This window comes from Callorhinchus milii, unplaced genomic scaffold (assembly GCF_018977255.1).
Source record: "Callorhinchus milii isolate IMCB2004 unplaced genomic scaffold, IMCB_Cmil_1.0 Scaffold14, whole genome shotgun sequence".
NCBI classification, from domain to species: Eukaryota; Metazoa; Chordata; class Chondrichthyes; order Chimaeriformes; family Callorhinchidae; genus Callorhinchus; species Callorhinchus milii.
In genome coordinates, this window is record NW_024704755.1 from 69,491 (window position 1) to 82,477 (window position 12,987).

Genomic DNA, 12,987 nt, shown 5'->3' on the forward strand with positions numbered 1-12,987 from the left:
ACAAAGTTAGCTAATATTCTGATAGTAAATAGAATTCAAGATCCTCATCCTCACCTACAAGGCCATTCACGGCCTTGCTCCCTCCTACCTCTCCAACCTACTATCCCCCTACTTACCTGCCCGTACCCTCCGTTCCTCTGGCTCCGGTCTGCTCCACATCGCCCGCCCCAACCGCCTTCAGCCTCTCAGCCCCGAGGCTCTGGAACTCCATCCCCCAGTGCCTTCGTCTTGCTCCCTCCCTTTCCTCCTTCAAGGCCGGTCTCAAGACCTTTCTCTTTGACCGTGCCTTCAGCTCCCCTCTCGACTCTCTACCCCCACCTCGCTCCCTCCCTTCCCTCCCCTCACCCTGACCATTTCCCCCCTGCTCGGGTCCCGACCCAACTGTCCAGTGCCTTGGAACGTCTTCCCGACGTGAAAGGCGCTCTATAAATGCAATCTTGTTGATGTAATATATCACAAGGTTAATAATAGGCGTCAGATGGTAATAATCCCAGCGTCCCACGACTGGTCTGTTCCTTCAAGTCCTGCTAATGAAACAGGTTGGCTGGTTGTCATCAATAGTGCCTTGGAATACTGTGGACCAGCCTTGTGCAGATTCTGAACAAGAGACCACCACAGAGTAATAACTCAATTATGATCTTCTATTGCCAAGTGTATCACCTGAGAGCCAACATCATACCGAGTCAAAATTACAATCTTGATGATATGTCACTGCCCACCCAAGTGGTACAGTATATAAATGCACCTGTGGTATTGTAACAGTCATGCAGTCAGGGAAGCTCCTAGATTTGATGCTTTGACCACAGTTTGTTTGTGACCAGGGCAACCTAACAATAGGCCACAGGATCCACAGGCTAGGGAGGCAAGAAATTCCATAGGTTTCTGCTCCTGATCATTATCTACTAATCCCTGTTGGAAGTGTACGTGCATGGAAGACAGCAGTGAACTGAGCTATAATGCCCTAATGTTTCAATAACTCAAACTCATTCCAGGCTCATATGTGCATACTTGGGTAAGGTGCTGGGAGGTAATCAGCACCCAGAGAACTATATACGACAATAAACCATTAACTTCAGGAAGTGGGATGTCAGCAAATTTGTTTGGGTCAGTCTTTCTAGTGGCAAGCAAACATCTTTACTTCCAACACTTCATGGTTGTCAGTAACAGTCATTTCTCAAGAAGCCATCAAGTCATTGTGGAATAGCAGAATAGGAGATCAACAGCCTATAGTTGATGGTCATTGTAACACAACAAAGAAAGCCAGAGAATACAACTGCTGCCCCATTTCCAATCCGCCCACCTACCCAAGCAGTACGTCAATGAGGTGGAGTGTCAAGAACGGAGGAGGAAATATGCAGTAGGATTGGAGTGTCACATTGCTACCTTCAATCAGGTGCAGTTGCTACATTGCTTGGAGTGGGAACAAGAGGAACCAGCAAGGAGTCCAACACTGCATTCAAAGCTTGGGCAGTAACTCAGTGGTATACAATGTGTATAACTGAGACATTGTGGAAAGGTCTGGGCAAGACCTTGATCACGCAAATGCTCGTAGAGGTTAAAGAACATGATCTTAAGGCATGAGGTACAAGTTAATTGCTACAATATACAATTAAATGCATCAGAAACACAATACAGTTCAACACAGCAAATAGTTAGCAATCCTAAGAGGTAAGGACAAACTAGCTTTGTGTTTTACATAATAACAATTGGCTTTATGGTTTACCCTGGAGTGTTTTCACCCATTCAAAATGTGACATTATCAATACGCTAGGCTTCGTATTTGCTGGATGCTAACTTTCCATTTTCTCAACCTCTTTCCCCCAAAATGCTAAATCGGTTTTACTACAGAACTTTTCACTAAGCCTGTAGGCCACGTCCACACGTTCAACTCAACGGCTCAAGCAGTCATCCAGGCTCAGAAAGGTACATCGACTGTTAAAATGCTAAACTAAGGCAGTTCTCAGAACTGACCAAGTGAGGTTCTATAGTTTACACATGGTTACTTCATGAACCATCACTCACACTCTCCACACTGAATTACACTAACAGGAAAGTCCAGATCAAAGCTCACACAATTGCCTCCTGCTGCAATGCGAGAATGAGAGGATAATGATTAAAACAGAACAAATGTGACAACTTCTGTCTGGCAGAAAGTGAGGCTTGTTTTTCTCAGTTATCAACCTGGTGCTGGAGCAGTGTCTCAACCAAGACACAAGGGTAACTAGCATCTTGGGGACAACTTCTTTTACTGCAATATAACAAAAACTACTGGACATTCCAAAATGTAAAACTACATAAATTTCCAGAGCAAGAAATCTAATATCCAACAATAAAAAAGTCTGTTATTAATAAAAAGGCACATTTGGCAATAAAACATTTGCAGCTTGTAATTGGATGGCAGAACACTGTATTCCAGGCCAGGGTCCATCACTGTGTTCCCTGGGGAGGTGGCAGGGCTAGGTGGGAGATTGTGCAATGTATTGAAGGATACTGAGGTTTCTTTTGTGTTCTCTCCGGCATCACCCATCACTCACACCAAAAGTCCCATTCGTGTCACTTTGGCTGACAGAAATGAATGTATGACAAAAACCACAGGCTTTGGGCAGGAGTGCAACTCCAGACTCTGGAAGAAAATCAGGGTATGGGAAGAGAACAGAAAATGGATGAAGGTGGGAGGGGAGGAGGGCAGAGAGAGAGAGAGATTAACAAACCAGTAACAGTATTTCACAATAAGAAACGTTAATATGCAAATTACAACCCTAATAGAATGTGCAATTCACTTCAATTTCTTAACCTTTCTTTGTGCGTCAGCTTTATAGTCAAAACTCAATCTACCCCAAACCCTTCATGGCTGGACAGTGCATTGGAAGGTATTTAGATTTGGGAACTCATTGGTGCCACAACTCCATGTTGGATGATGGACCAGTAATCCATAAACACAGGAGTTACAGATCTGATTTTCTTGCTACCTCACCAGATCTACCAAAGCAGGAAGATAGATCTTTTTAATGTCTCCTGTTAATCAGGCAGACCAGTCTCTGATAACAGCTTGCCAGGAGTTAATTTCAATCAGAAACTCATACCCACTGATGATGTGTTATTAATATTGTAAAGAGTATCTATTCCAGGAAGATTTGGGAAGGAAAGTCAAAAATAAACTGTTAAAAAGCCTTTTACTCACCAGTTCCCCTTCTGGACCCCCAAAATCCAGATACAGTCGCCTGATCCCATCATCCGCTGACGTCTTTAACCTTTCGAACGGGTATTGGAAAAGGACATTGGTGCTGCCCTCCTGTGACATCGCAAACCCATCTTCGTAATCAATGGTTAGTTTGACATCCAATCCATTCCACGTGCATCCTGCAGGTTACCCAAATTAGTGTCACAACAGCAATGTGCCCTCCAGCTGTGGTTGCCCCTTCCACTAACTTTGTTTGCCCCTCCTACTAACCATGTCTGCCCCTCTCACTCTGGTCCTAACTGCCCCTCCCACCTCCTTTGATCACTTTACAGGAAACGAATGTCCTTGCCCAGCAAAACCACTCCTACATATTAGGGTTAATTGGCAACTTTATTTTTATCTTACTCTTCACTAGTTCCGTTTGTATAGAATCACAACAGCGGCAACTAAACCAAAAGGTGGAATCTGGAGGATTATGCTGAAACATGACTGCGGTCATGGGAGTTAGGATCTTGCTAGCACAAATGGCACATTTGCCTACACAAACAGTCTTGACAGTAATTGTCTGAAGTGTTTTCAGAAGCTGATATAAGGTGCAATATGGAAACTATTTTCTTTCATGATTTCCGTGAGCTTCTGACCCTAAAGCAAAGCCTGAGGCACAACCGATAACTGAGCAGCTTCTCGCGTGCCAGTTCTGGAAAATGGCCCTGAAACAGCCTTGCTAATCAATTCTTACCCAATGTCACCTCCTTAATAAGCTCGGCAGCACTATGACATCCTTGAACCAGCATCCGTGTCCATGCTGACAAGTCTCGGTGAGTTTCTACACGGAAAATGTGAGTCTCAATCCCTTGCCGTGATCCTGTCCGTGTAGCAAACGTCAGCTCGGAGTTGATTGTTGGGGACCCTCGTGCTGACCCCGAGTGAACAAGCCTGAAGAGATGGGAAAGGAGTAGAAAGAGAATTGTTTTCATAAGGCTCAAAAAATAATAATAATAATAATAATCCTTGCATTTGATATAGCGCTTTTCACATCGGGAGAACGTCCCAAAGCGCTTCACAGAACACACTGTAAAGTGAATTGACTGTATATTTGTGGGTGAACGCGGCAGCCAATTGCGCACAGCAATGTCCCACAAACAGTCGTAGATTGAAAATGACCAATTTAATTATTGTTTTTGGTTTTTGGAGGGATTATTATTAGGCGTGTGGAGTAAGGAAACTTGCCCAAGGTTTCGCCCTCTGCCTGGAATTGAACTCAGGTCTCTCACTTGCAAAGCGAGTGCTCTAACCACTGAGCTACAGGACTCCACGAGTATACCAAATGCAAGGTTATTATAGGAAATAAATGTTGAGAAAATCTGCTTTACGATACATAATTAATTAGAAAGGAACTGAATGTTGTTACATCGGCAAACCTGACAGCTAATCTGCACCAGTAAAGTTCCACAATAAAGTGATGTGCAGACAATTAATTTGGATTTGGGGCTAAATTTGGCTAAAAAATGACCAGTGCCTCTAAATTAAAGAAGGTGCTTTTATTATGTGCCATTTGTCCTTAGCCAAATTACGAGGTTTCTGTAACAGGTTTTTAAAAAATTAATTTATTAAAATTCTCAACATTTTGAATATCCATCCGATCTCCTCTCAGCCTTATCTGACAGCAGTCACAGTTTCTATTGTCTTCCCGATAAATAAAGCCTCTCACCTTCATATCATTTTAGTGAATTGATTCTGTACTCTCTTTGACCTAATGATTGTTCCTAAAGTGAGATACCCAAAACCATATTCCAGCTCTATCCCAACTAGTGATTTGTTCAGTTTTAGCGTAACCTTTGGCTTCTGTATTTATAAAACCAAGGATTATCATTAGTTTTTTTCTAAAAATCAAGGTTTTCAATTTGCCTTCCCACTTCTAATCATTTGCGTTTGATATAGCGCTTTATCACGTCGGCAAGATACCTCAAACGCTTCACAGGATATACTGTAGAGTGGATTGATTTGTATATATTGTGGGTAAAACACAGCAGCCAATTTGCGCACAGCAATATCCTACAAACAGCCATGTTTCTGCCCACAAAATACAGTCAAACCACTTTACAAAATATTCTGTGAAGCACTTTGAGATGTCTGGACAATGTGACAAGGTGCTATATAAAATCTAAGGAATATTATTATATTATTAAGGAGTGAGTGACCAATTTTATTTGGGGAAAGTGCTGACCAAGACACTGGCAGATTTTAAAGATCCCTTTTAAAGATTTGTGTACATTTGTGTACATTCCTAGGTATCTCAGCTATTGGGACATCCTGCTGACATAAAAGGTGCTATATACAAATGTAATTTGTTGTTGCTATTTCACTTCTTTTAAAGTTTTGCCATTTAGTCTACGTTTTCTCTCAGTCTTTGTCTTAAAATGTATCACTTCACACTGTTCTATATTAAATTTGATCCAACACCTATCTGCCAATCCACGAATCCGTTTATGTACTCCTGATATTGCTTACAGTCTTGTTCAGTTGGTCTACTCCCTGTTTTTGTATCATATGCAAACCTGGCCTGTTGTCCACCAGCAGACAGTATTGTACCTGGTGGCCAGCAGTGGATGGCTCTGACTGGGCGAGGACCAAGTATCTCGATTCCATGGGACACGGTCGTAAAGAAGCAAGTCTTTATCGGTGAGAACCAGGACAACTGGCTTCCAGTGTTGCCTCCCATCTTCCACTTTCAGCTAATGCACAGACAGAACAGATCTCAGCAGAAAGCAACCTTATAGCATGTCACACCCAAAGTAGGCATGAGCAGAAACACACCTGCAACTACAGGCAGGCACAGGACTAGTTTACACTTGTGAACTGTCTCACCATCCTTCCAAGATATCTCTGTGAGTACAGTACAGCAATTCAGGTTTCCAACCAGATTGATCACTTTACCCTCTTCAAAGACTCCCACTCTCAACCCCCTTCTCCTCCCCAATATCCACCCTCAACACCAGCCCCCAGCCCCCCCACCCACCACCAACAACAAAATTACACTTATAGAGAGCCTTTCACGTCAGGAGGAAGCCCCAAGGCACTGGACAGTTGGGGGTCAGGATCCAAGAATGGGAAAGGGGTGAGGGAAGGCAGAGAGGTGGGAAGGCAATCGAAGGGGAGACTGGCCTTGAAGGAGGCAAGGGAGGAAGCGAGGCTAAGGAACTGTGGGGTGGAGTTCCAGAGCATGGGGGCAGAAAGCTCAGCCACCAATAGTAGGGCGGGAGACATGGAGCAGATCGGAGCCCGCTGAAAGGAGGGAGCGGGCAGGTTGATAGGGAGTCAGCAGGTCAGAGAGGTAGGAGGGAGCAAGGCCATGGATGGCCTCGAAAGTGAGGATGAGGATCTTGAATTCGATCCTCTGAGGGATGCGGTGCCAGTGGGGTGGGAGTGATGGGGTCACGGAGCCTGGTGCGCGAGAGTACACGAGCTGTAGAGTTTTGGATGATCTGCAGTTTGTGAAGGGAAGAGTTGGGAAGGCCGATGAGGAGGGAATTTCCATAATCGAGCCTTGATGTGACGAATGCGTGGGCGAGGGTTTCAGCAGCCTGAGGGGTGAGGCAGTGGCGGAGTCTGGCAATGTTGCAGAGGTGGTGGTAGGCAGTGCCGATCATGGTGCTGATTTGGGGAAGAAAGGACAGTTCAGGGTCAAACAAGATACCCAGGTTCCTGACTGGCTTAGTGAGGTTAAGTGTACAGCCGTGGAGGCTGATGCTGCCAGCGCCTGAGGTCCATTAAGATTTACCTGTTCAGCAAGCCAGCCCACATGTTGGATTTCTCGGTTGCCAGAGGTACTGGATGCCAGCATCACGTTGAGCTCTGACAGCATCTGTGGTACCAGGGCTGAGATGTTGGCATAAATCGCAGTGAACCAGGCGTGAGCTGTGGCAGCGTCTTTACTGCGCAAGATGATGGTGTATCTGCCATCAGGCGAGTGCAGCTCAATCAGCCTGTGGGGGATAGGACAGAGCAGCTCAGCATCATCCATTACATACACCAGGGCAGGGGGAGGAGAAAAAAGGAGCTCAACAGGCTATGAGCTTGGGAGGGTGGGGGGGTGGAATGCATGCACTATCAGCACCAAGTGGGGGGTGGGGGCAAGAGAGGGACTAGATATACACACTATCTAGTTTTCTTAACAAGTCAACTAACAATTATGCTATTGAGCCTTTCACCTGTTCTCTGGATCGGGCATGATCAGATTCCGGGTAATGTAGCACATCTTCAGTGGAAACCTCTTCTGGTCTTTGGCAGTGTTTGGAGGAGTGGAGCCATTGTCCCCCAGTTGAGGAGACGATGGCGTTGAGCTGTCCCAGGCAATGTCTGCTATCAACGATGGCTTTTTAAAGTATGCTGTCACTTCTTGGATGTATGTAACTGAATGAGAGAAAACAGCACAGTCAGGCTGTGCGTCCACCACACTATCCGCGACTCTATTGGTGGCCAAGTCTTCACATACATGCCTCCAACCCCTGGCATTCCCACCCTCTCTCACACTCTCTGTCTGTCTTTAAATCCCACCTAAAAACCTGTCTCTTTGACCAGGCGTATGTTCACCTTCCCCTTGTTTGGTGTTCAGCCCTGTCCTTGTCCAAAAGATTATCTCTATTATATAATATTAATAATGCTTGCAGTTGTTGTAGCACCTTATCGCGTTTTCTAGATACATAGAAATACAAGTTGCTGTAAATTTTGCTGAATAGCACTGATCATGCACGTGTCCACTAACTTGTCTATCTTAGAAACTAGTCAAGATTATTTATGGTCAGATCTCCTCCATTTTTATGCAGTTTATTACTATTATCATTATTACATGCTCTAGGACCTACTCTGCATGAGGAGCGCTATAAAACGCCAGCTGTTTTCATGAGGGGTGGGGAGCTACTTCCAAACCCAAATCTTTTCCTCCTCCAGCTGTGACCTCAGGTCCACTGATGATCTGACTTCTTGCTTGTCAGACATCAAGGCCTGAGCTTCAACTTTCTGCAACTGAATGTTGACAAGACAGAAGCCATATTCCTTGGCGCCTGTTAATGACTTCTCACCTGTGGCTCCGAACTCCTTAACCTCCCCGACCAATCCCTCAGACTTACTGAACCTGTGTGTAAACTACGTCTCAGGCTCAATTCCCAGCTGTCCCTCCAAGCCCATGTGCAGATCGTGATGAAGCCTGCTTTTCTCCATCTCTGCCATACTGTCTGCCTTCGACTGCATCTTGCAACTGAAACCCTTATCCACACATTTGTCACTTTCCGGCTCAATTATTCTAATGACCTCCTCACCAGTCTCACTAGCTCCACCATTCATGAAATCCAATTAATTCAAAACATCGCCACTCATATCCTCACCCACACCAAACTCTGTACCCATATCACCCAGTCCTTGCTGGGCTCCACTGGCTCGCTATTGCAGAACGGATCGATTTCAAGATCCTCACACATGTAAGAATCACTTCCTGCCCTTGCACCCTCTCTGACCTGTTTACATTACTCTACAATCCCATACTCTGCATTCCTCCACTACCTGCTGCCTGGATTCTGCTGGCTCTGGCACCCTGCATGTCCCTCATCCCCTCCACTCCACCATCAGCGAATGTGCTTTCAGCCACTACATCCCAAAACTATGGAACTCTCTACCTCAATCCCTTTGCCTTGCCACCCTCTTTGTCTGTCTTCAAATCATACCTGAAGACCTTCCTTTTCGACCGTACCTACGATCTACTGTTAAATGCTCCGAGATGCTACCCCATGTGAAGGCGCTACAATAAATGCAAATGTTGTAGGATATCTCCACCAAGCAGAGAAAATCAGTTAGCGGCACAATCAGTAGTGGATAATTTTCTCATCTTATACAATATAGTCTAATCAGTGCGTGAAGAACAGTGAGAGGAATGAGTATTGCTCAGTGAGGGGATAAAGGAGGACCATGAGACAAACTTCAAAATCTATTTTTCTAGATTGATCAAATGATTTTCTCCATTAATGTATATAATTTGTAATTCCCATCACAGATTAATGTAATCTGCCATTTTAAAGCAATTCTATTTTTGAAAAGCCAGCATTCCACATGTGACTGTTCAATGATAATTAAAAAGGCTGATTGCCTGAACATATTGACACTACAACAGACGATACAAACAGCAATGATTAAAATGAAACTGCATCACCACTGATCTAATCCCACAGAAGAACCTGCCCAACCAGGTCTTCAGCCCAGCTCCAATCGAAAGCTATTATACAGCATGTATGGGATTCTGTTAATTTAACACATTTCCATACTTGGTTCCTGGCTCCCAAATGGACTTTACAGCCGACCAAAGTTAATTTGAACAAAATTAATGTTGCTAAGGTAATCTGAGGACGCGAGGACCTTAACCACACCAGAATCTTTGCGGTAACATTCGTATGTAATAAGTCACAAGAATATTTAATCAGTGTAAATACATAGAAATAGGCAGCTATTAGCCACAAGGCACTGTTACCAGCTACCATCAGCACAGGAAACCTAGATTTGCTTGATTTACAAATGTACTTCCTGAGGAATTAATTGCCTGTCCTGTCGCTAGCATATAAAGCTACAACTGAGAGCTCTCAGTTAACCACAGACACCATTTCACTGCTCAGGAATGTGCCATAGCAGGATGTGAATAATTATAGGAAGAAAGACTCAAATGCATTTAACTAGCATTTAGGGAGTTCACTCCACATTAATAGATGCTTAAAGTATGTTTGGAGCTCACACCACATGATGAACATTGAAACCAAAATCCGAGAGTTAAACAAATGAGATCAGTGTCCACTTACTGCCAAGATCATTAGACTCAAAACAAATTCTCTAGAAACTTTGAGCATAAATGGCAAATATCACTGAAGACAGGCAGCAGTCAAACCACAAGAAATTCCAAACCATCTGGTGTAAGTGATGGACTAGATTGAACAGAACCAGATCAGCCAATCCAGCAGTTACACAAGATCCACACAAAATTGGTTCTACATTCAAGATTAAATGCGGGCATTAGTATGACATATTGGGATAAATGACAATCTGTTCTTGAGTCAGCAAAAGCTCATTAGTATCAGCTACATAGCAACCAAATAATCAGATGGAGCTCAGGTGTACAAACTCGCCATCTGTGTTGACAGCCAAGCCGAGACCTGTGCATGTGCAGTCCACCCATTGTGCTATCCCCCCCACGCCCACTGTATATTTCACTCCGAGTAGTTGTTCTTCATGAATGAGCCTCCACAGTGAATGTTAGCCGGTTGTTTGACAGGGACAAGAAAGATATCACAAATGATCACAATTATACTTTGATACACAACCCTTCTAGCAGGAGTCACTGGATCAAAGCAGGAATATAGCTAGAACGCAGAATTCTCTGCCACAAATAGTTGAATTCAACAGTTTTTTAATAGATGTTTAAAGATGGGGAACATTACAGGATATGGAGAGCATGTCAGCGTAGCTCAGCTTGTTAGCACACTTGCCTGAGTCAGAATGTTGCGGGTTCACGCCTCACGTTGCAACTTTGAACCCTTGGAAAGTGCTGCATTGTCGGACTTGCTATCCTTCAGGTGAGGTGTTAAACTAAGGCCCTGTCTCCTTGTTTAAATGGGCATCAAAGATAACATGGCACTATTCAAATAAAGCGAAGTTTCTCAGTGACCTAGCTGAGATAAAATTAGTTATTCAATTCATGGCTATGTGAAAATTGTCTGTCTGTTTACTTACCAAATACACAGTCACTACACTTTAAGTAAATCCAGTGATGTGCTTTAAGACATCCTCCTGACTTAAAAAGATTAGAGCAGCCTTGATGAGCTAAATGACCCATTTACGTGATGGAATTCTATGACATTCCCGAACAGAGACACTGAGGTCAATTGTAGCCAATGCTCTCCTCTCATTCTGAGGCTTTGTATCTTCAACCCTAAGTGGTGTATAAACTCGTTTGATTGAGACAGTTACATTGAGATCCTCCCTTTCTTGTACATCACAAGTTTCAAATAACCTGCTCCATTCCCAGGTAAACTCTGGTCTATGTACAGTTTTCTCTATAATAGAGGATCAGCCCTAATCCTCTCATCATTATTAATTTGCCCTTCAATCTGACTTGCGGTAAATCAGATTTTCACTCTACACTAACATGTTGCTCAGCTGATTCTCACCATGAGCACAGAATGGAGGAAGTACATTTAGTCCAACATTTAAGTTCTTCAGAGAGGTCCAAATTCAGACTTTACACCAAACATTCATTCACACACACACACAACCCCTCACACGCACACACAACCCCTCACACACACACACAACCCCTCACACACACACACAACCCCTCACACACACACACAACCCCTCACACACACACCCCTCTCACACACGCACAACCCCTCACACACACACACAACCCCTCACACACACACACAACCCCTCACACACACACACAACCCCTCACACACACACACAACCCCTCACACACACACACAACCCCTCACACACAACCCCTCACACACAACCCCTCACACACAACCCCTCACACACAACCCCTCACACACAACCCCTCACACACAACCCCTCACACACACACACAACCCCTCACACACACACAACCCCTCTCACACATACACAACCCCTCTCACACATACACAACCCCTCACACACAACCCCTCACACACAACCCCTCACACACACACACAACCCCTCTCACACACACACACAACCCCTCTCACACACACACACAACCCCTCTCACACACACACACAACCCCTCTCACACACACACACACAACCCCTCACACACACACACAACCCCTCACACACACACACACCCCTCACACACACGCGCGCCCCCACTCTCGCGCGCCCCCTCCCCCATACACGCGCGCACACCGCCCGCTCTCCCCACGCGCAGACCCCGCCCATCCGCGCGCACACCCCTTTCCGCCCTCACACGCACGAGCCCTCACCGCGCGCCACACTCCCCCACTCCTTCACGAGCCTCACTCACCCTCCAGCGTCACCTCTCTCCCCGCTTTCTTCAGCGCCTGCACCGCCTGGTCGTGTGTGGACTGGCGGAGGTCGGCGCCGTTGACTGACAGAATGGCGTCGCCCACATACAGGGCGCCGGTCTGGTCCGCCGCGAGGCCGCGGAATATTTTGGAGATGAGGATCGGCATCCGGTTCTCGCGGCCGCCTTTGATGCTGATCCCAAGGCCGCCCGCCTCCTGCTTCACCACCCGCACGGAGCGCACCCGGTCCAACAGCGCTGCTGGCACTGGCCCGTGACTTGGGCTACCCGCCTCGGCAGGAACCAGCCCCGGGCACCCGGCTGCGGGCCCCGCCGGGCTCATGTGAGCTGGGCTCGGGCTGCGGTGTCGGGGCGATCCGTTAGAGATTCCATTCCAGGCAGCGGCCTCCAGCGCGGGCTCCTCGGCGCTGAGGCCCAGGCTGTCCCCGCCCAGATCGGCGCTCACACGGTACCAGCCCCGGTCCCGCAGGAACAACTCGAGCTGCCCGACCCGGGTCGCGCGGCTCGACACCGACACTCCAGCCGCCATCTCGCTGCTGCTACTACCTCCCGCGGGCTCCAACCAATCAAAATCCCCCTTCGCCCCAGCCAATCACAACCCCCCACCCCAGCCAATCACAGGCCTGCACTCCTCCAGCCAATCACAACCCCCCACCCCAGCCAATCGCAGGCCTGCACTCCTCCAGCCAATCACAACCCCCCACCCCAGCCAATCACAGGCCTGCACTCCTCCAACCAATCAC

General features: G+C 46.2%; 1 protein-coding gene across 1 annotated transcript; it reads right to left on the reverse strand.

Annotated features, from left to right (window-relative positions):
- Nucleotides 1–394: 394 nt before the first annotated feature.
- On the reverse strand, nt 395–12,791 carry sntb2 (syntrophin, beta 2). Its single transcript, XM_007907940.2, has 7 exons — nt 12,224–12,791; nt 7,393–7,594; nt 6,963–7,167; nt 5,774–5,916; nt 3,921–4,117; nt 3,182–3,360; nt 395–2,623 (listed from the first exon to the last, which is right to left on the reverse strand). The coding sequence occupies exons 1-7, from the start codon at nt 12,771–12,773 to the stop codon at nt 2,531–2,533; spliced, it is 1,569 nt and encodes a 522-aa protein (XP_007906131.1). The 5' UTR covers nt 12,774–12,791; the 3' UTR covers nt 395–2,530.
- Nucleotides 12,792–12,987: the final 196 nt, after the last annotated feature.